Consider the following 21,872-nt stretch of genomic DNA (forward strand, 5'->3'; position numbering starts at 1 on the left):
GGATCCTGGATCGCCGAAACCTGGGCAGCTGAGCCGAACGAGCCGACGGATGGGTTTCTCCAGCGCTCCCAAAGCACCGGGATCCAGCTGCCAGGTTTTACTCCGAGCCGCTGCTGCTGCTACAGACTGAAAACTAAAGATTCGGGGGGGAGCAGGATCCGGAAACCTAAAGCCCTCAAACCCACCAGGCCGGGGATGGCCCCTGCTGTAGCCCCCGAAGAGCCAGGGGATCAGTCTCTCTCCTAGGTACGTACAGAGCAAAGGCAGCTTGCACGGGGACTTCCCCCGGGGGCTGTAAGTGTGTGCGAGGCCTGCAGATCTGCTGCCCTGTCCTCACCCCCCGGGCAGCTTATGCCAGGTTTAGCCATTCCCCCGCCCGCTGAGGTTTCGCTCCCCCCGGGAGCATCATGCTAAATTAGTTGTGTGTGCGCGCGGGGGGCGGGGCGGGATCTTTAAACAAATACGGGTGGGTGTGTGTTAAAATGAAGCCTGTTTGTGGGGCATCTTTCCCCCACATTTGGGATTTCTAACAGCTGGAAGGGATATAAAGCCAATCTCTAGCTATTGGGGTCAGGAGAAAAATCTTCCCCCTCCCCCTCGTAGGGCAAGTTATCCTATAGCTGCAGGGTCCCGGTACTTTTCTGTGAAGTGCCTGGTACTGGTGACTGTTAGATTCAGGCTGCTGGGCTAGAAGGGCCCACTGGTTTTATCTAGCAGGGCTGCTCCTATTAGTAAAAACATCTACAGGTTATGAATTCAGAGCCTGGTTTCTGTAGTAGTCAGTTTCCCCATTACATGTCAGTTTCCCCAAGGAGGCACTGTTTGGGCTGTGTCCACTGTAGGAGAAAGGTGGCATTACAATACAATGTCATAACAGAAAACCTGTGCTGTTAGTGATAACACATAGGGGTCCCAGCTGAAATCAGGGCCCTGTGTGCAGGGCATTGGCCACCTCTTTCTTCCCCTACTGAGATCAGGGCCCCCTTGTGTCAGGCACTACACAGACTCCCAGCTGAGAATGAGGCCCCATGGTTCTGCACCAGCCCTCGCTTGACTGAGATCAGAGGCACCTGTTGTGCCAGGAGCTGCATGCCCTGCCCTTAGAAGGGTACGATGGGTCATTTGGACAAGCTGAATTTTTAAGCAACCTAAATTTGGGGGCAATTTTGAGCTGGGTGGTTCCCTTCAAATTAGGCATTTAACTAGCTGAGACGGTCTCCCCAGAAATGTCTCCCATATTTATTAAAATTACATTTAGGTGGTTGTGGTTGAGTGAACTGAGCATGGTTCTGGGAGCCAAGACTCCAGGGCTCTAGTCCCAGCTCTGGGAGGGGAATGGAACTTAGTGAGATGGGGGCAGGAGCTGGGAGTCCAGGCTCTTGTGTTCTATCCCCAGGGTTGTTAAGTTTCCCTTGGATTCTGTCTCCCTGTCTTACCAATAGCTGACCAAGGTTTTCTGGGGGGGTTGGGTGGGAGGGTCTCTTCTTTCTCCTCTAGATATTCCAGCCCCCAGTGCCTGGCACATCCCTTCACCTCCCACTCCAGGGCCGCCATGGAGCTGAACGGGAAGAAGAAACTTCATGCTCTTTCCTTGGCAGAGAAGATCCAGGTGCTGGAGATGCTGGATGAATCCAAGATGTCCCAGTCAGAGGTGGCTCGTCGCTTCCAAGTCTCCCAGCCCCAGATCTCCCGCATCTGTAAGAACAAGGAGAAGCTGCTGGCTGACTGGTGCAGCGGGACGGCCAACCGGGAGCGGAAGCGCAAGCGGGAGTCCAAATACAGCAGCATCGACGAGGCCCTGCTGTGCTGGTTCCACATCGCCCGCACCAAGATGTGGGACGTCACGGGGCCCATGCTGCTCCAGAAAGCCAAGGAGCTCGCGGACATCATGGGCCAGGAATTTGTGCCTAGCATCGGCTGGCTGGTGCGGTGGAAGCGCCGTAACAACGTCTGCTTTGGCCAGCGGCACCCGGCACGAGCAGTCCATGCCCCGGAGCCCCCGTGCGACAAGGGGCTGGCGCCGGCTTCCCTCAGCCTGCCCCAGCTGCTGAAGGATTTTGCCCCAGAGAACGTTTTTGGCTGTGGGGAGGTGGTGCTGCTGTATAAGGCCATGCCAGGCAGGGAGCGGGAGGGCAGGGAGCAGCTGTGTGTGGCGCTGTGCGTGAACGGGAGCGGCACCGAGAAGCGGAAGCCCGTGGTGATCGGCAGGCGGCTGGCTCCGCGATGTTTCTTTGGGGTCAACACGGAAGCTTTGCCGGTCCTTTACCGCAGCAGCGCTGATGGTCAGCTGACACCGGAGCTCTTCTCAGAGTGGTTGACGGACTTTGACCGGGAGATGGGTCGGCAGCAACGCAGTGTGGCGCTGGTGCTGGACGCTGAGCGGCGCTGCCCCAATCCGGAGCCTGCCAACATCCGCCTGGTCTTCCTGCCCCCGCGGCCTCGCCACGACGACGGCCCCTCGCCTTGCCCGCTCCATCCTGATATCGTCCGGGATTTCAAGTCCCGCTACAAGCGCAGGCTTCTGGGCAAAGTGTCCTCCATCGGCAGCGAGACCAACAGCTCCCCCGCCTCCATCGCTGCCTCCATCACCGTGCTGGACGCCCTCCACATGGTGGCGGCCGCTTGGGACAAAGTCCATCCCTCCCTGGTGGAACGGTGCTTTGGGGAGGCCATCTGCTCCAAGGGGAAGGGGTCCCTGGAGCCCCCCAGCCATGCCCCCCCCAGAGGGATGAGCCCGGAAGAATTCCGGCGCTTTGTTGACTTGGAGACAGAGCTGGCCTGTCCCCCAGCCCTGCCCCCAGCTGGGGCCTATAAGGAGGAGGAAGAGGAGGAGGGGGAGGGAGAGGACCTTTTTGGCAGCCTGCCCACCAAGGCTGATGCCCTGAAGGCCCTGGGGACCCTGCGGCGCTGGTTCGAGTGCAACGGCTCGGCCGAGGGGGTCTTCCAGCAGTTCTACAGCTGCGAGGAGGAGGTGGAGCGGCTGTGCTGCCAGTGATCTCCCAACTCCCCACACTGCCCCTGACGGCCTCCCAACGCTGGAGCATGGAGGGGCTGGTGGCCCTGTACCCCACCGACTCAATGCTTGGAGAGCAGGATTCCAGCCCAGTCCCCCAGTGCCTGAGTGCTGGGGCACTGGAGTCATGCCCCAGTCCCCCACTGGGGGGCACTAGAGGGACTGGATTCATGTCCCTATTCTTTGTCGTGGCCTCTGAGAGCTGGTTCTGGGGGAGAGGAATTAGGGAACTGCCCTTTTCTTTCTTCTGGGTGCATCTTTATGGGCGTATAAAGATCTGAAAGAGCCCACACTACTAGTTCCTGCTATTACCACCCCCTCAGCAGGAGCCTCAGCCAAAAGTGTTCCACTGGCAATTCTGGGGTCCCCCCATTTCAAGGCTGTCCTGCTAGTCACCACCCCAAAAGGGGCCAGGCCTCTTCAGAAGGGGGGCTTGAGTCAGGCTCCTGTTGTCCTAATGGAATCACAATTACTGCAACACTCCCGAGTCGGGCTTGGAAACTTTTGCCCACAGAACTGCACTTTTGCAGGAAATAAATCCAGGGAAGAAAGAAAGGAGGAGTTGAATTTTGACAGTTTCCCTCCCAATTGTTTGAGCGCTAGGGCATTCAACAAAACCAACCCCCCTGAAAGCAATAGCAACACCAGCCTGATTGGGAGAACAGCCCCCCGCATTCAATGGATTTCCTTTCTAGGCACCTTATCCTCCTTCAGCTTCCCAGGGATCCAAGGAAAGGGAGGAAGAGAAGTGATGTTCTAATGTGAGGTAGTACACCACCCCAGAGCCAGCAGCCTCTGATCTTTGGATGGGAAGATTTAACTTCCATGGCTGCAGAGGTGAACAGAAGTGTAGGCCGAGGGTAGGGCACTGGCTTGGAAGTCAGGACTCCTGGATCCTATTTCTAGCTCTGGGAGGGGAGTGGTGTCTAGTGGTCAGAGAAGGCTGGGACTCAGGATTCCTGGTTCTATCCCCAGCTCTGAGTGGGCTGTGGTGTCTACACTGCAATGTAAGCCCAGGGCTTGAATTTAGGCCTAACCCCCCTTCCGTCTACACACAAATTGCGCTAACCCAGGGTCAGAGGACCCCACAGGAATAGAGAGTTCAAGCCCTATTGCTTTGCAGTGTAGAGGCAGCCCTAGTAGACTCAAGCTCTGGGACTCTGCCAACAGTCTCCCACAATCCCATGGGTCAACTTTCTTTGTACTCTGGCCAGGCAAGGCTTCCCACCCTGCACCACGACCCAAGGCCTAGAGCAGCCACATTTTGGGAGGGCGCAAGGAAGTGTGGGAGACAGTAGTTGAACTCAGGCCTGCATAATGCAGCATAGATGCTGGAGCCCTAGGGTGGGACCCAGGGTTCAACAATTCCTAACCTGGGGTTACAAAGGAGTGTAGATGCTCAAGCCCTAGGTTAACAAACCCAAGATCTGCAACCTCCAGTTCCACTAACCCTGGACTGACTTTGCAGTGTAGACAGGGAGTCCTGACTTCTGGGCTCTATTCCCAGCTCTGCCTCTGACCTTGAGCAAGTCCCAAATCCTCTCTGTGCCTCAGTTTCCTCTCCCACCCTTTGTCTATTTAGACTCAGCTCTTTGGGGGCAGGAACCATCTCTCACTAGGTGTACAGGGCCCAGCATAATGGGGGTTCTAAGTACTACCATAATGCTCCTAATAAACAAGGAAATACCTTTTAAAAAGCAAGGTAACCAAACCAGACTTACAAGCCATAAAGAGGAGCAGATGCCTCATTTTATTAATTCCCCCCTCCCCCACCTTCTTTTCAAGTCACCTTTAAACAAACTCACTGTAAAATGGTACGATATTTCCTATGGAAATGGTACTGCCCCAGGGAGCTGGGCCACAGACAGAATTCCTGGCTTGACGCACAGACAATAGCCGATGGTCCTATTTTTCCAATGGAAACTTAACTTGCTGTCGGGAGGTTTAAATGTTCCCAGTTTGTTCTGCTGCAAAAAACAATGGCCCCAGGATTGGTGAGGTGGTTTTGCTTTGTTGCCTGGAAATACCAGGATGGCTTTATGGGAAAGCAGTGGGAGTCGCTTCTATCCCAGCTCTGGGTAGGGAGCTGAATCTACTGAGGTAGAGCAGGGTGGGCTGGGTGTCAGGACTCCTGGGTTCTGTTCCCGGCTCTGTCACTGACTGGAGCCATTCAATTTGCCATTCAGTGCCTCTTTTTCCTCTCCTGCCCTTCGTCTATTGAGGCTCCAGGCTCTTGCAGGGACTGTGTCACCCTGTGTCTGTACAGCACCTGGCCCAAGGGGTAGGGGGAGGCTCTCCAGTCTTAGTCAGAAATGCCAGGCACTCTCAGAACAGAAATAATTTACTCACATACCTGAGTAGTTTGCAAGATCAGGGCCCTTACACAGGAACAACAACAAAACCCCAAACCTAGTCAATAGACTGCAAGGGCCACTGAGGATCATCTCATCTGCCCTCCTGCACAGCCCAGGCTGGGAAAAGTGCAGAGATTGCAAACTTCAATCCAGTTTAATGACTAATGTTTCAGGCTCTCCCCTGAAACGAGGGTATCTGCGCTGTCAGCTCCGAGCTGCAGTCAGTTCCAGCAAAAAGACCACCCTTTGCAGACGGGGCTGTTAGTAGGTCTGGGGCCGTGGTTCCAGAGCCATAGGTGCTGGAACTAGGGGGTGTGGCTGCCCCCCGGCTTGAAGTGGTTTCCATTATATACAGGGTTTGCAGTTAGGTTTAATGCTCAGCACCCCCATTATCCAGATTGTTCCAGCACCCGTGTCCAGAGAGCCCTGTTTACTTCAGCGGTTCACCCCGCTAAGAGCTGACTGTAGGGCCGAGGTCTCCATTAATTCAACCCACAGCTCCTTCAGTACCCAAGATACACTGGGTTTGGACTCGTCTTCTACAAAATTTCCACCATGGTTGTCGCTGCAGGAAAGCAAATGCCGTAAACAGAACGGGTCAGGAAACGGGGTTTTGCCTTGCAAAATTTTGATGAAAATAAATAAAAATCATTTTGATTTTTACAGCAAAGGTTGAAGGACGTCAGCCAAAACCCAAACTTTGTCCCAAAAAACCATTTTGCTGCTGCTGCCGTGTCTCATGGGAGTTGCGTTTCAGTTACCTCATGCTCCCATTCTCCTCTATAGGCCAGGCTCCCAGGTCAGACTACATCTCCCATGATGCACCGCTGTCCTCCCTCTTGAAAGGGTACCTCACTGGAAACGTCATCTGTCTGGAAAAGACCAGCCCATAGAGGAAAAACAAGGACATGGGGCATCCAAACTAAAACTCCCATGAAGCATTGCAGCAGCATCTCCAAATTGAAATATTTTGATTTTTGACCAAAAAACCCAAACCAATACAAAAAATGCCCAGACATTTCCCATGGGAAGCAGGTGCTTTTTGCAAAATATTTTCTTTAAATCAAAACCCCAACTTTCCAGGGACAAATATTTTTGATGAAAAATTTTCCTTCTGGCCCATTTTCAACTTTGATTGTGCATCAGCCTGGGTTCATGCAGTCACAGTCTCCAAGTACCTGCGTGGGGAACAGAAATTTGACACTAGAGGGCTCTTCGGTCTATCCAGCAAAGGCCTAACATGACCCAGTGGCTGGACGTTGAAGCCAGACAAACAAGTTCCAAGGAACAATTGATGAAGGGTTGGCGTGGATTCTCCATCACTGGCACTTTTAAAATCAAGACTGGATGTTGGGCTGACAGATCTGCTTCAGTTCAAACAGGAATTAGTTGAGGGGTGACCTGTGGCCTGTGCTATACAGGAGGTCAGATCAGATGATCACAATGGGCCCTTCCAGTCTCAGAAATCTAAGAATTGCCATCAGTACCACGTGGGTATGTGACCCCACCATTCCAATTCACTTGGCGCTTCACAGCTAAACAATTCCCAGGGATACAGCCAACGTTTTGGATTGGATCAGGCGGCTGGAAATCAGTCTCACCGCCCCTAGGAGTTCCAAAATCATGAGCCAGCTGAAAAATCACCATGCTATTGGCTTAAACAAAAAAATGTTTTTTGTTTTGTGGTTTGTTTTTGAAACACACACTTTCCCCCCGTAAATCTACTTTCTGGGTTTTCAGTTGTTTCCAAGCTTCTCCCTACACCCACAGGCTGGAAATATTAAAGCACACTTGCTACAAAAACACACATGCACACACGGATTGCATTGGTTTTACTTAAACTGGTTTTTGGTTTCCAACTGGTTTAGCCGGCACCTGCAAATTTACTGAAGCAAGCCAAGCAGCTCTGCACCCAGTTTGAAGCAATACAAGCACGTCTCCACAGCGAGTCGCATTAGTTTAACCAAGCCCATGTCTATACAGAAGAGCTGTGGCTTAGTGGGTAGAGCAGTGGACAGGGGATCTGGATTCTATTCCCATCTCTGCCCCTGGCCTGCTGGGTGACCTTGGGCAAGTCACTTCAGAGCTCCAGGCCTCAGTTTCTCCAGCTGTAAAATGTGGCTAGTGATACCAACTGCTTTGTAAAGTGCTTTGAATTAGTTTCATAGAGTCTAAAGCCAGCCGGGACCATTAGATCATCTAGCCTGACCTCCTTTAGAAACGCAGGCCATTCAATTCCATCCAAATACCCCTGTGTTGAGTCCAATGACTTTAGTCTCCTGAGGACTGTGTTTTAACTCCACTGTTGAGCCCCAGACAGAGAACAGGAGAGACAGAGGGTCCCCGAGGCCTCTGTGAGGCAGGGATTGATGAGATGAGACATGCCTGGATGATCCTAGCAGGCGGCCCACACCCAGTGCTTTGGCAGATCTAATGACAAGTGCGGTGTGAGAGCTAGGTATGTTTACAGTGCTACAGGTATTCCTGGATAAATACACTAGGGTAAGTCACCATCATATCTTTAACCGCCTCCACGCTAGGACATGTACAGATCTGAATAGAGCAGTTAAAACAAGCCAAACAATCACACCTGTAACTGACAGTTTTACCAGGGGCAAAATCCGAGTGTACACTGGGTTTACATGAGTCTCATAATACCAGGACTCCAGGAGCAGGAGCTTTAACAAGAAAGCAGCAAATATCATGAAACCAGGGCAATGCTGGGAAAGGAGGTTTTTTTAGAATCCCGCAGTGGTTTTCTTGTAAGGTGAATCAAATGAAGGGGAAAATGAACCGCTGGACAAAAGAGCAAGCGTGTTCGATGTAGCTCACACTCACCAGGCACTGAGGGTTTTAGTGCTGCTTAGATTGGGAGGGAGCTAGAAGACAGGATCTATTCCAAGCCCACAATTAATTTAACACTGTCCTGAAGCCCCATGACCAGCACAGTCATCAGATGGAGCCTGGATATTGGTACACAAGGCTGGGAGATTCAGGGTCGTCAGAGTGTTAGGGATTTGAAAGCCTTTCCCCACTTGGGGGCGCTGGTTCCCATCCAGTCCCAGGGCAGCAGGACCGGCTTGCTCAGTGAGGTGGGAAACGGGATGCAGGGCCTTTCCCCTCTAAGGGCACCAGCTCCCATCTGGCTCCAAGGTGACGGGACTAGCTGACTTGGGATGGAGGGGCAGGTGAATGGGATATGGGCCCTTTCCCCTCTAGCGGGACTGGCTGGCTTAGTGGGCCAGAGAACAGGATTCCAGTTAGGTGCCGAATGTCCTGAACTTCCCCTGAAAATCCCAGCCTCTCGAATTCAGAGCCACAGTGAGAAACAGCAGCTATAGTGAACAGAAAGACCCAGTAACAATTAATACAAAGGTTTTTTGGGGGTGGGGGGAAGGCATCCTTTTCCTCCCCCCTCTGTGTCATTTCCCATGTTTTCTTTCTCAGAGAATCTATGTGAATGCAAATTAAAATGCTATCAATAAGTCCTTCTATCGAAATGCCGTTCTGTCAGTCCACGGTGGGGCTGCCTCTGGATACTGAGTGCAGAATTGGGCCCTAGGAATAGTGACCATGGGTTGGCTACAAGCAGGGCCTGAGCCCTGATCCCCTCCCCCCACCATGCCCAAAGGAAAATCCTCATTGCCCTTTGGCAATACTGGATCTAGGACACATGGTTGAGCAGTTCTGCTTCTATCCAGCAGGGGGTGCTGGGATGCATGCACATTCCCCACAGTATGTGCCCTCTGGCTGCGTTAGCATTGCCCTCAGCGCTGCCACTCACTTCCCAGGCCTTTCAATCCACAGCCTTCCCCTTGCACAGATGGTACTTGAGGAATCTCGCGTGGAAGATAAAATGTGGGGCATGGGGCAAAAAAGGCTGCAGGGTGGAGAATAATAGGGAAAATATTCTACTGCTGTTCTGTATGTCAATGATGCGGCCTCATCTGCAATACTAGCTAGCATAGGAAGGAGGACCCAGTGGTTAGAGTGACTTGGGAGACCCAGAGTCAATTACCTGCTCTGCCACAGATTTCCTGTATGGCCTTGGGCAAGTCCCTTAGTCTATATGTGCCTCACTTTCCCCATTTATACAATGAGAATAATAGCACTGCCCTGCCTCACCAGGGTGTGGTGAGGAAAAATGCATTATGGCCAGTGAGATGCTCAGTGACCAGGGTAATGGGGTGCAGACAAGTATCTGAGCTAGGTTCTGCATATGCTGCTGGTCACCCCATCTCCAAAAGGGTATTGCAGAATGAGCAGAGACATCAGAGGCCTGGAAACACTCTCTGAAAAGACTGGGATGGGTTTCAAGGAGACAAAGGAGGGGAGACATGATCAAAGTCTCTAAAATACTGACTGGTCTAGAGAAGGGAGATGAGAGCTTCTGTTCTCCTTGTCTCGTACCATGAGAACAAGGGGCTGTTCAATGAAATTAAAAGGTGGGAAATTCACAATCAAAGGAAATGCTCACCTCACACAACAAGGCATTAACCTGTGGAACTCCCTGCCCCAGGAAGTCATGGGGACCAATAGCTTAGCAAGACTCCAGAAAGGGAGTGGAGATTGGATATTCCTGGTCTCCATATCAGAGGGCATAATTTCACACATGAGAAATTAGTGTTTGATCACAACTTGTTCTGCAGGGGGCACTCTCCCATCAGAGTTAGTGCTGATCTCAACCCCCTTATGTGGCACTAGGGGACCCTGTGCTGCAGCCTGGGAGACGCAGTAGGGGGTGTTCTCACCTTGCTGTCTGTGCTGACCCCAATTCCCCAGTGCAGCACTGGGACATAATTTCTCAGCTGTGAAGACAGGCTCTGCCCACCTCTTGTTAACGATACCAGGGAAGCAAGATAGTGCATGAATGGCCAGGATACGTTCTGCTTCAGCTCCCTTTATCCCCCTGCATATTTCAGCTGGACACAAGAGTGTCCTTAATTCTCCATTCTAAAGGTGTGTGTCAAGTGTTAGCAAGCAGCTGAACTCCACACCAGAGGCAAAGCAAGGGATCCCTGTATAAAACGGCCCTTGTGCCCCACCCCAGAGGCAGCTGCATCTCAGTGCAAAGCAAGGGATGTGTGTGTAAACAGCCCCCACGTTCCACCCCAGAGGTAGCTGCATCTCAGTGCCAGGCAAGGCTTTTCTATAAACCACTTTGGACTCCTTTAGCAAAGAAAGGCGCTGTGGAAATATCTGCTCCCACCATTGCTATTAATTACTAACAACCCAACTCACTCAGGTAATCAGCTCCCTAGAGAACATGACCCTAATAACCGAATATTATTTTATCACTTGAGTTAATAACCTCAAATAAAGTTATTGACGCTAATGGCGGCAGCAATTCCAGCACATTGTTCAGCTCTGGCAGTGCACACACACTTAACGGTGAATTCATTAAGTTAAGACCAATTTGGCTGTGAATAACGAGGGAAATCGGGTGACTGCAGAGTTTTTTTTTTAAAAAGCTTCAGACTGTCTTAACACACAGAAAAATAATCTTAAGTGGCCAATCCCGGCCCCTTCTCTGCCCTAACCACTTGATCTCACTCCCCTCCCACTGCCAAGACCAGAACCCTGGAGTCCTGACTCCCACCCCTCACCATCAAAACCCATTTCCCTCCCAAAGCATTTGGGACATGTGTGCGTGCGTGCGTGTGTGTCAGAACTCCTGGCTTCTCTGTCCCATATATCCCAAGTCTGCTACTTGTGAGGTGGAACAGCTCCTTTCTGTGCCTCAGTTTCCCCAGCTGTAAAATGTGACCTTTGGGGCACTGAGCTCAATGAACATTTGCAAGGACTTTTGAGGCCCTCTGATTGCCAGGCATGGAGCAAACCGTCCATTACGGACACGCTGGAGCAGGAATTTAAGCTGGGGGTGATTTGGCACTGGCCCCACCACCAATGCTGCAATAACCTCCCTGGTGAAATACACTTGTGTCACAGACTCACAGATCATGCCCACTCTTGGCCCCGTGCAGTCCGTGGGGGCTGCTTTTAGTGAGACAGCCCTTCTCGGAGGTCCTCTCTCAGGGTCAGGCCCCTCCACCTCTGAGCCTTAGCACACCTGTTTCTCGCCATGGGCCCCCTCAGGGAGTCCACTTGCTCTGGACCCCCTGGGCCTCCACCCCCGAAGGGGATGATGCAACCCTGTTCTCTAGACCGGAGCAACTCAGCCAGTGTAAAACAGGAGGGTTTACTGAGAGTTGAACACAGCACAGGAAACTCTCAGGGCCTCAGACCTGGCCTCCCTCAGCCCAGCACAACCCAGTCACCCTGCATCCAGGTGGGCTCCGCCTGCTCCCCCTCTCCAGCCCAGAGCCCCCCTGCTTCCCAGCTGGGCATCTGAATCAATGGCCCCAAGCCCCACCTTTTTCCATTGTCTTCTCTCCAGGTAAACAGGGTCGCCTCCTCTCCTCGCTTCTGTCCTCTGGCTGGAAACGGCTGCTTAGGTCACTGGGTCCTCTCTCTGCAGCCCATTGTCCTCCCACTGGCCTGAACCGGCTGCGACTCCTGAGCTGGGTCTCCAGGTCATCAGGTCACCGGTCACTGGGGTATCCATCCTCCAGGCCATCGGCTGGGGTCCCAAGTTCCCTCTCCGGTCCTTTCTAACAACAAACTCCCTCTCCCCTCACCTTGTTAAACCAGTGACCCTGGGTGTTACTGAGTCCAACCCCTCCGCATGCAAACCATTGGAAACCCACAGAAAACAAGAAAATCCCCCACTTTGTCACAACTTGTACTGAAGGATTTGCACTAGTGCAAACCCACTAGTCCCCCCCCTTGGGTTCTAGGGCTGCCATTCACACGTTTCCCACCAGATGGCAACAGACCCCTGAAGCTAGCAAGCACAGCAGGGCATCCTCTACCCAGCCAGTGGGATTAGCATCTGTGGCAGGTCAGAGCCCAGCGAGAGATGACGGGCAGCTGGTCTCCGTTGCTGTTGGTCAGGAACATTCTGTCCTGCTGGGGAGGTAGCCGAGCAAGCCCTGGCTTCCAACGTTGTTAGCGGGTGGGCCCCCTGGAGTGGAGAAACTGAGGCACAGTCTTGAAACACACCCTGGCCCTCATCCCAGTCACTCTGTTCCCCACCAGACCTGGGACAGAACCCAGGCATCCTGGCTCCCAGCCCTGTCTGCTCTAACCACTAGACCCCCCTCCCCCAAGCTGCGGATAGGATCCAGGAGTCCTGGCTCCCAGCGCCCTCTGCTCTAACCACTAGACCCCACTCCCCTGACAGCGCCAGGCTCCAAGTCTCACTCAGGCTGCTTCTCCCCGGCTCAGGAAAAAGAAAATGTTTTTTTCAAAGGCAGAACTGAAGAGGCGAAAAGTAGGTCAAGTTTGGGGCTGATAAATCTGGATGTCACTGGCTCACCATCCCTAATCTCTGCAGAACCAGCCCTGCCCCCACAGCCCCTACGCCCCTGTGTTCAGCTCTGACAGTCTGGCCTCTAAGAGAACTGGGGGCGTGACGCAAGGCTACCCATCCATCCACCTGCCATGCCAGGCCACATCCTAGGTACATCGCTGCTGCCCAGGACATAGGCCTGCCCCTGCCCCCCCAGCTCTAACCATTAGCCCCCCCCCCCCCCAGAGCTGGGAATGGAGCCCAGGAGTCCTGACTCCCAGCTCCCCCCCCCCAGCTCTAACCACTAGCCCCACGCCCCTCCCAGAGCTGGGAATGGAGCCCTGGCTCTAACCACTGGACCCCACTTCCCTCCCAGAGACTAAAGAGGCAAACTTGTTCTGTAATACATAGTTCTGGCCCAGGGTGGGGAGAGTTTGTGCAATTGATACTTTAGGCCCCGCGGGCAGACGGCCCCTCTAGGGTCACAACAGGGATCTGGCAAGGGGCTCTGGATGGAGATACCAGCTCTATCAGCCCAGGGGGCTATTTTCAGAAGCTTGAGAACATCCTCACACAGGGGATGCTACAGCCACAGATGGAGAGGTTCATCGATTGGTGTTAATTTGGCTGTCAAGCCAGGGACACCCGCCCATCTGAGCCTGCTCCCTGGCCACCATGCTGCTCCCTGCAGCTCAGCGCCTCCTAATGGTGCACTGGGGCAGCACAGACTGCAAGGGGAGAACGCCCCCTCCTGAGCCACCTCCACCCTCCCTGCAGCACAGTACCCCCTAATGCCTTAGTGGGGCCAGCATGGACTGTTTTCCTTAACAGTCACCCATCCAAGCATTGACCACAGATTTTGTGACTGCTAGATTTTTTACCCCAAGTCTATGCAATCTATAGACTAGGCATCTGGACTCCTGGGTTCTAGCCCCAGCTCCGGGAGGGGAGTGGGATCTAGTACAGTGCTTCTCAAAGTGGTGGTCCACGGACCGGTGCCAGTCCGCGGCGAGTTTCCTCATAAGAGCACTGAATAGGATAATAATATGGCACCGGTCCCTGGCACATTGGGGGAAAAAAAAATTGCCGGTCCCCCACATCAGATACCTTGAGAAGCACTTATCTAGTAGGTAGGAGCAGGGGGATCTGGGAGTCAGGACTCCTGGGTTCTGTGCTGTTGGCCTGTGGGTCTTTGGGAAGGGAGAAAGTCCCGGACCTTTCCATGCCTCAGTTTCTTTCCTCTCTCCCTCATACAGTGGGGTTAAACAGGGATCATTCCTGTCTGTAAAAGCCTTGGAGATACTGGGGATGGAAATTAGAAGATATTATTTGGGGGGGGGGGGGGTAGGGTGATGCCTCTCCTCCCCCTGCACATGCGTCCCCTCCCCACATACAGTCACACCTGAAACCTGCCTGATCCTCCCTATGGACTCCCCCCCCCCCCCATCTTCACTCCCCTGCTTATGCCCAAATGCAAAGTGCAGCAACTATTCCCTGATTGTTTGGGGTGGGAGGGAGATCTTGCTGAAGGCGCAAACACACACGGCCAAGATGAAAAACCAAAACTAAAGCGTCAAACAAAATGTTTCATTCGACCCCAAACTGACGAGGGGGGGGGGGGGCGGAAGGGGTTGTTTCTGGGTGGTTTTCCCCAGGGGTCTGCTGCTGAACAAACCACGCTTCATTGCCAAACACGGCGGCGCTTTGCTGTTCGATGGAAACCGAACTCCATCGCTTTAGCCAAAACCTCCAATGGGTCTCCCATTTTGGGGGCAAAGAAACTGCATCCAAACGTCTCCGCCAGGCCTAACACACACAGAGCTGATCTCCCATTCGTCTCTCCCTGCCCGCCCCCTGCGCAGCCCCGGCGCTGTCAGAGTGAGGGGTGACTTGGCGACGGCATCTCCATCTGTTTCAGGAAATAATGAGCCATTTCATGTGTTTTATGAATTTCCCTTTTCTCCTCTCTCTCCCCCCACCCGCCTTCCTGGAGGGATGGATAAATCTCTGGGGACGAACAACTGGCCCCATTTGTAACCATCTCTCTGGCGATAAAGATGAATAAAGTTGCCACCCACTAAATAAAGACCTTGGAAAGGAAGAAAAATCCAGGCGCAGCAGATCTGAGAGACGCTGATGCTTAGAAAAACCCTTGCAAGTTTTTACACTCTGCCTCTGGGCTGGGGCAGGTGCTTTTATACAGGGATCCCTTGCTTGATGCTGGGATGCAGCCACCTCTGGGGTGGGGCATGGAGGCTGGGTGGGATCCCTTTATACAGGGGATTTTTCATCACTACGAGCAGACAGGACATTGGTTTTGCACTGCATCCAAAAGACGGCACCTCCTACACCCCCAGCATTTCAGTTGGGTTTGCTGCCAGCACTGAGGTGAGAGCACCCCCTACTGAGTGAGCCCCCACCCCACTTCCTGCAGCTCAGGGCCTCATAGCACCACACTGAGAGTAACTCCAGTAACTCTGCTGGGAGAACACCCTTGGTGTTCAGAGGGCATCTGCTCTCCCCACACACTGACCTGCCCCCACCCTGCTTAGCTGGAGACCAGGCTGGAGCCAGCTCTGGCGGCCTGCGGCATGAGGTATCATGCCAGTCTGTGCCACTTTCCAAGAATGGATTGCTGAGCTGGGGCACTGCAGCCAAACCCAACGCCTGCCTGTCATACTAGTTACTATCCCATGCAGCACATCAGGTGCAGTTTGTGTGCCCTATACCAGGCCCGAGTGCCAGCCCAAGCAACAATCCCCCTCATGCTGAAGGGATGCAGGACACCTGGGCTCCATTCCTCACCTGTGCAAGATGGTTAAGTCCTGCCCACCCTTTCCCTCTGCCTCAGTTTTCCCCTGATCCATTTCGTGTCATATTTAGAATTTCCAGCAGTGGCGAGTGGTTCTGGGGGGTGAGGCAGGGGCAGGTTTTGCAGCCTTAAAGGGGGCTGATTATCTTCCCCAGTGCTCAGCTCTTTCTGAAAAGCCACGTGCCCCCCTTAAGGCAAGTAAATGGATGCATCCAACATAACTAGTCACTCTTGGAAATTTGAGTCAATGGCTCCCAAGTCCTGTGGAGAGGAGACAAAGAATGATATAAACTGCTCAGTGCAGGGAGCTGGGGAAAGACCATTTCCACACCACTGCCTCCTGGTGGAGGGTATCAGAACTGCACCACTGTGTCTCATTCATCCTATACTGCTAGCAGCTGGTGGGAATTCATTTTAACAAAGGCCCAGGAAGATTGTGGTTTTAGCTTTGCTAACGCCATGTATCCACAGAGTTCCAGGGGGTAAAGCTAATTAATGCAGCTTCTTAGAGAACTAGGACAGGAGGACTTGGTACCTATCCAGAACCAGGACATTGGGGTCAGTGCTGGTTACAAGGGGAGAGTCCCCCCCATCCTGCTCCCTACCGCAGAGCACACCCTAGCACCACACCAGGGCACCAGCAGTGTCTGCAAGAGGAGAGCACCCCCTACGGAGCCTCCCATCACGCTCCCACCAGCGCAAGACCCTACAGCAAAAAGGGGGAAGGATGCTAATAGGGACATACACCCAGTCCCAGACATATGGGGTGATATGACCCCCGCCCCCCATGCACAGACTCCCCGCATAGAAGGGGACACCCATCCTGCTAGAGAGGTCGGGGTGGATGCTTCCCCCCCCCCCCCAGAGAGATTGGGGTGGACACCCCCCCCCGCATGTCTCCCATACCTCCCCCTTTCCCTCCCTCCATGTCCTGCCCCTCTAGACGCCTGCTGTCCAGGCAACTCTATGGATGGGTCCCACCTCTCTTCTGCTCTGCTCCATATGCCCAGCACACACAGAGGAGAGGGGAGAAACTGACTAATCACAGTGCGGGTATTTGCATTTTAATGATTTCCTACCCATCCTTCCATGGGCACACACTGGGTGCCAGCAGGGAGGCTGCTTTACAGAGGTCTGCATTGTGTGTGTGTGTGTGTGCGCGTGTGCACGCGCACAGGCGTGCATCCATCCATCCTCAATGGGGAAGGCACACAACACACACACACACACACACACACCCTCAAGATGGACGGTTCTCTGCTCTCTCCCCGTCCCAGTATCATTAAGAGGCAAACCTGCTGGAGCGCGTTACTCCCCGTGAATACTTAATGCCTGGAGAATTATATGCAAAGCGCCTGAATAAATATAAAATTAGTCTGCATAATAAATCCCACTACAACTCCCCCCCCCCCCCATCCCAGGAGGCCCCACGAGACGAACATATTTTGACAGGCTGACTTCAATTCTCTCTCTGTAAGAAAAAAAGAACGAACAAAAAAATTCTCTGATTTTGTTTCATCCCCCCCGCTCAAAAGCAGGTCAGATTCAAATGGCGTCCTCAATACAGAGGCTTCAAAGGGTGGGGAAGTGCTGGGGCTTGAAAGGACCGTGGTGAAGGAATTATACCAGGAACCCTGTGTCTTTGCAGACACATGGTGCTTCGCTCAATATAGCCCATATCTAACTATAGCCTCCCTCACACCTAAGGGGCAGAGGCGGAGAAAAGCAATGGTTCAGGAAGGGAACTGAGGAGTCCTGCCCCACTGTCTCTGCCCCCATTAGACCCCACTCCCCTCCCTGAGCAGGGAAAGAGAACCCAGGAGTCCTGGCTCCCAGCCCCCACCTGCTCTAACCACTAGATCACAGGATGTATTTTAGACAAAACATCCAACATTCACCAGTTGTTCCCACAGGGCTGGGTGGGGGCAAAAATCAGATTTATCCTGTCGGATAGCAGGAAATAATGACAGTTTGACAATATCCATCAACACGGTGGCTGGCAGATGGCTAGTTTCTAAGTTAGCAGTGGTCACACACACTGGGGGCTGAGGGACAGGGTGATACAGCCTCCCACATACACTTGGGATCACAGCAGCCAGATATGTTGCATCCCCATTCCATGGGGAGTGAGACAGAACAATTTAGGTGGCGTATTATGGAAATGTCACATGCACCCCCCGACCAACATTGGAGGGTCCCCAGCAGGTCAGGGGCTGCACAGCCTCCTGACCTTGTAAACACTCTGCAAAGTCTCTCTCTCTCTCTTTTTTTTTTTTAAATATATAAATGAAAGCAAAGGAGAGACTCAAGCACAACATTGGTTGTGAAGAAAACCTTGAAAATGTGACCTGAGTCAGAGACACCTGCCTGAGTCTGCAGAGAGCCGGAGCTAATTGCTCCATGAGGGGGGACCTGTAACTGACAAAGTGACACATGCCTGAATTTGCAGAGAGTCTGAGCTGATTGCTCTGGACTGCTGCACTGCCCCGTTCAAGGTGCTAATTCAGAAGCAAAATGGGACTGACAATGCCACCATTGTTAACTACTTTGCCTGCCGCCCAGCAGTGTGTGACACAACAAAAAGGCTTTCCTAGAACAAACACCTGCCCAATTGGTTTTGTGTGAGCATTTCTGGTAGGACTACGGACACCACACAGCAGGGCGGGCGGCTAACAATCCTGGGTTCTAACAAAATATTGACGCATTTTACAAGGGATGTTTGAAAACCAGAGCGGGTGCAGAAGAGCCGCACAAACCACCCAAGACTGGAGAAAACGCTTGCCAGTGGGAGGCTGTTTAGCTTCTCACAAAGCACACTGAAAGGGGATTTGATTGCGATCCTGGGGAGCAGATCTTGGTACTGAAGAGCTCTCTATCCTCACCACAAAAAGCAGAAGAAGAATCAATGGTTGGATTCAAGTCACAAACAAGACTCCAAGTTTATCCAGGGAGGGCGACTGACCATGGACACAAACACCTCCAGGCAGATTTGGAATCTCCATCTCCAGGCTGGCTGCCTCTCCAGGAGACGCTCCAGGCAAACCTAAGTGATTTGGCTTTGTGCAGCGGTGACCGGGTAACATCCTCCGCCCTGTGCTGTACTGGAGCACAGAGCTGACGATCTAATTCTAATGGGCCCTTCTGGCCACACAGCAATAGTCACTGGAGAGAGAAACCAACTCACCACCAAGGTAACATGCCAGGAATCCAGTTCCCAGAAGCAACAGCGCCTTGTCCTGGCCAGTTTGGCTAACACCCCTCTGCTCGGGATCCTGGCCTTCCAGCACCACTGCTCAGCTTCCAGACAGCACATCATGGCCACAGGGCTCAGTGTGCTGTATGATAACAGTATCACTACACCCATGTTACAGATGGGGAAACTGAGGCATGGAGAGGGGTAGAACTTGCGCAAGATGCCAGAGCCAAGAGTAGGGGACAGGTCTCCAGAGTCTCAGTCCAGCGCTCCACCCAATACACTGCTAACCGCAGCGCCTCCGATTCCGATTGCAAGGCATTCCGCTCACACACCAAGCAGGCCCCTGCATGACTTCGCTAATGCCAGGATGCTGATCCCCCCCATATTGCTGAGGGGCTGAAATAAACTGAGACCAAAATGAAAATGAGGGAACAAAACCCTCCGACGGGCCATTAGAATTCTGGCAAAAGCTCCCCTTTGATTTCACAGGCACAGCTGGCTCCGGAGAGACACTTTTCAAGAAGGTTTGTTGCATTTGTTCTTCGAGCCAATCCCAGATTTGTGTTTTCTTCTTTATTAACTCAGTTTTTTTTAATTGCTTTAGCTCTTCATTGCCCCAGGAGACGGTAGTCGGTGGTTTGGCTCAATGCACATGTATTTCCTGTGGCTGTCCCCAGCCTGTGCTCCTACCCCACCCTCCAGTGTTGGGATCTCCTCCCCACAGCCTGCACTCCCCACACCACCCTCCTCCCCTTCTGCTAGGATACAGCTCCCATTTCCTCCCCCTGACCTTAGCTCCCCATCCCACCCCCCAGAGCCCCTCCGAAGTCAGTCAGGGTCTGGGCAGGGCCTGGCACTAGAGGGAACTTTGGAGACACAAATAACATGTAACAATCTCACAATAAAACACAAACCTCTTTCTTCTGGGTTTGTGCAGCACCTGGTCCAATGGGGTCCCAAACACTACCACTACCTGTGCCCGTGCCAGAGAAGAACCACGGCTTTTCTTTAGCTCTAAACTCTCTTCTCCCCTGCACAAGGCTTAATCGATCACATGAGCACCAATTAATAGTCTCTTTCCCCACCCCTCCCCCCAGCTGGATTTAACACCTCCACCCCACCTGGCCTGCGGAGGAAACTGACTGACAGCGTGACAGGACAATGGTCACACGTCAGTTTCATAGAGTTAAAGCCAGGTCCAGGGACCCTTCAATCCAGGCTGATCTCCTGCATTAACTCCAGCCAGGCCATTCCACCCCAGCCCAGCGCCTTCCTTCAGCCCAAAGCATGGTCGTCCTCAGAGACCGGCCTGTGGGGAGCAGCACAGGTCCCAGGACATACAACTGCGACGTGCTGGCCCAATGCAGTGCCCCCAAAGCAGGAGCCAAATCAGAGCCAGCACCCCCTAGAGGAGAAGGACCATATGTGCCATTCCCTGCCCCCAAGAGCCACCCAGTCCCCCCTGCGCTGGGGCCAGACCAGAGCTAGCACCCCCTAAAGGGGAAAGGCCCCATTGCCCTGCTCCCTGGGCCTGGACTTTAGCTGCCTGAGTCAAATTCTCAGCTGATGTAAATTAAAGGGGGTGGGGGGGGGGAGAAGGGACCAAGTAAATAAATAAATAAGTCAGGCAATGAGTAAAACCCTCCTCTGCTGAGGGGCTGGAAATTGACTCCAAGCCACATAATCACTTCATTAATGTGTCAGATGTTTGCAGTTATTTAAATTCCTCTTCAGGAGGAGGGGGAGGGGGGAATGAAGGCTGTTCAAAACAATCAAACGAGTCCATTAGGAATAAAATAGAAGTGACGAAAACATAAAGGCCAGTCAAGGTAGAAAGGGAAGAACTAATAATGAAAAGCTGGGGGGGGGGGGGGGGGTGTTGAAAAGCCCAATCTCTGCGATTTCAGCTCCTGGAGCCACCTTTATCCAAGTGCCTTAGAAGTGGGAATTCTTGTCAATTGTTTTATAATGTTTTCACCTCTCTTAGCCAGAAGGCTGAGAAGCTGAAAACTGAAAAGCTTGGAAAGGCGACTATGTGACCAGGCTGGAGGGGCGGGTTTAGCCCCTCAGGAGGCGGCCGCATCCAAAGAAGGGGGGTGCTCAGGGAGGGGTTGTGGATGGAGCGAGGCAAAGGTCAAGGCTGCATGGAGCCCCCCGATGTCCCCTCTCCACCCCCCCAGTCCCCACACTGTGTCCTCATGCCCCCGGCCTCCCTGATGCTGGGATTCCTCTCTGACCCGCACCACCCCAACCTGTGCTCCCCACTTCACCGGCCTCCTGCATGGCCAGGATCCTTCCCTGATCCCCTCTCTGGCCTGTGCCCCCCATGTCGCCTACGTTTCCCAGCGCTGCTCCCTGGCTCCTATTCCTTTCTCTGGCAGGGGCGGGGGGCGGCGGGGGGAGGTCCAGTGGGCTAGAGCAGAGGTGGGGCTGGGAGTCAGGTCTCCTGGGTCCCATTCCCAGCTCGTCCCTGTTGTGTGACCTTGGGAGACTGCCCTATGCCACAGCCATGAGTGATCCCTGAGTCCCCCCGCCCCGTCATGTGAGCTCCCAGCTGCCTAGTATGCCTCTGACCCACCCATCCCTGCCAGGTGCAGGGGGACAACACAACGAAGAGGGGCTTGGGAGCCCTCCCTGACGCCCCAGCGCGATGAGACGGAGGTGGGCATCCCTCCCGGCGCTTGCAGGGGGCGGGTCTGGCGCTGGGAACGCCGCTCTCCATAATCAGCCTGGATCTAATAAGCCGCCAGTGCAATTTTCTCTGGCGCACACAAATAATTACAGCAAATTTGTTAATGAATTGAATATGGAGGCTGGTGCACTTGTCGGCAGAATGGAACGGAGCTGGAGCGCCCGAGGTGCCTGGGATGGAAACTCCCTGGCTGAGAGGTCCTGGGAAATCGCTCTGTGCCCCAGGGGTACCCCAGAGATGTTTCCCAGGGTCCATGCCATCAGTCCCTGTGCAGCCATCCCCGCTGCAGTCACCAGGCCCAGCGCCTCACCCATCGAACCATCGGCCCCCTTCCAGCCAGGTCCACCCTGGTGCCATCCCGCCAGCCCTGAGAGGGGCCACGGGCTGCTGGAAGCAGGGCAAGGCTGGGCAGACCCCGGGGAGGAGCCCTGGTGCAGGGACCGGCCCCACAGCA

General features: G+C 53.5%; 1 protein-coding gene across 1 annotated transcript; it reads left to right on the forward strand.

Annotated features, from left to right (window-relative positions):
- Nucleotides 1–8,855, forward strand: TIGD3 (tigger transposable element derived 3). The gene is made up of 2 exons (XM_034776316.1): nucleotides 1–246; nucleotides 1,498–8,855. The coding sequence occupies exon 2, from the start codon at nucleotides 1,553–1,555 to the stop codon at nucleotides 2,993–2,995; it is 1,443 nt and encodes a 480-aa protein (XP_034632207.1). The 5' UTR covers nucleotides 1–246; nucleotides 1,498–1,552; the 3' UTR covers nucleotides 2,996–8,855.
- Nucleotides 8,856–21,872: the final 13,017 nt, after the last annotated feature.

The sequence above is a fragment of the Trachemys scripta genome, chromosome 7, assembly GCF_013100865.1.
Source record: "Trachemys scripta elegans isolate TJP31775 chromosome 7, CAS_Tse_1.0, whole genome shotgun sequence".
Classification (NCBI taxonomy): domain Eukaryota; kingdom Metazoa; phylum Chordata; order Testudines; family Emydidae; genus Trachemys; species Trachemys scripta.

Bases quoted from the DNA above. Each gene is read 5' to 3' on its own strand.
- TIGD3 (XM_034776316.1), top strand. From the start codon at position 1,553: ATGGAGCTGAACGGGAAGAAGAAACTTCATGCTCTTTCCTTGGCAGAG.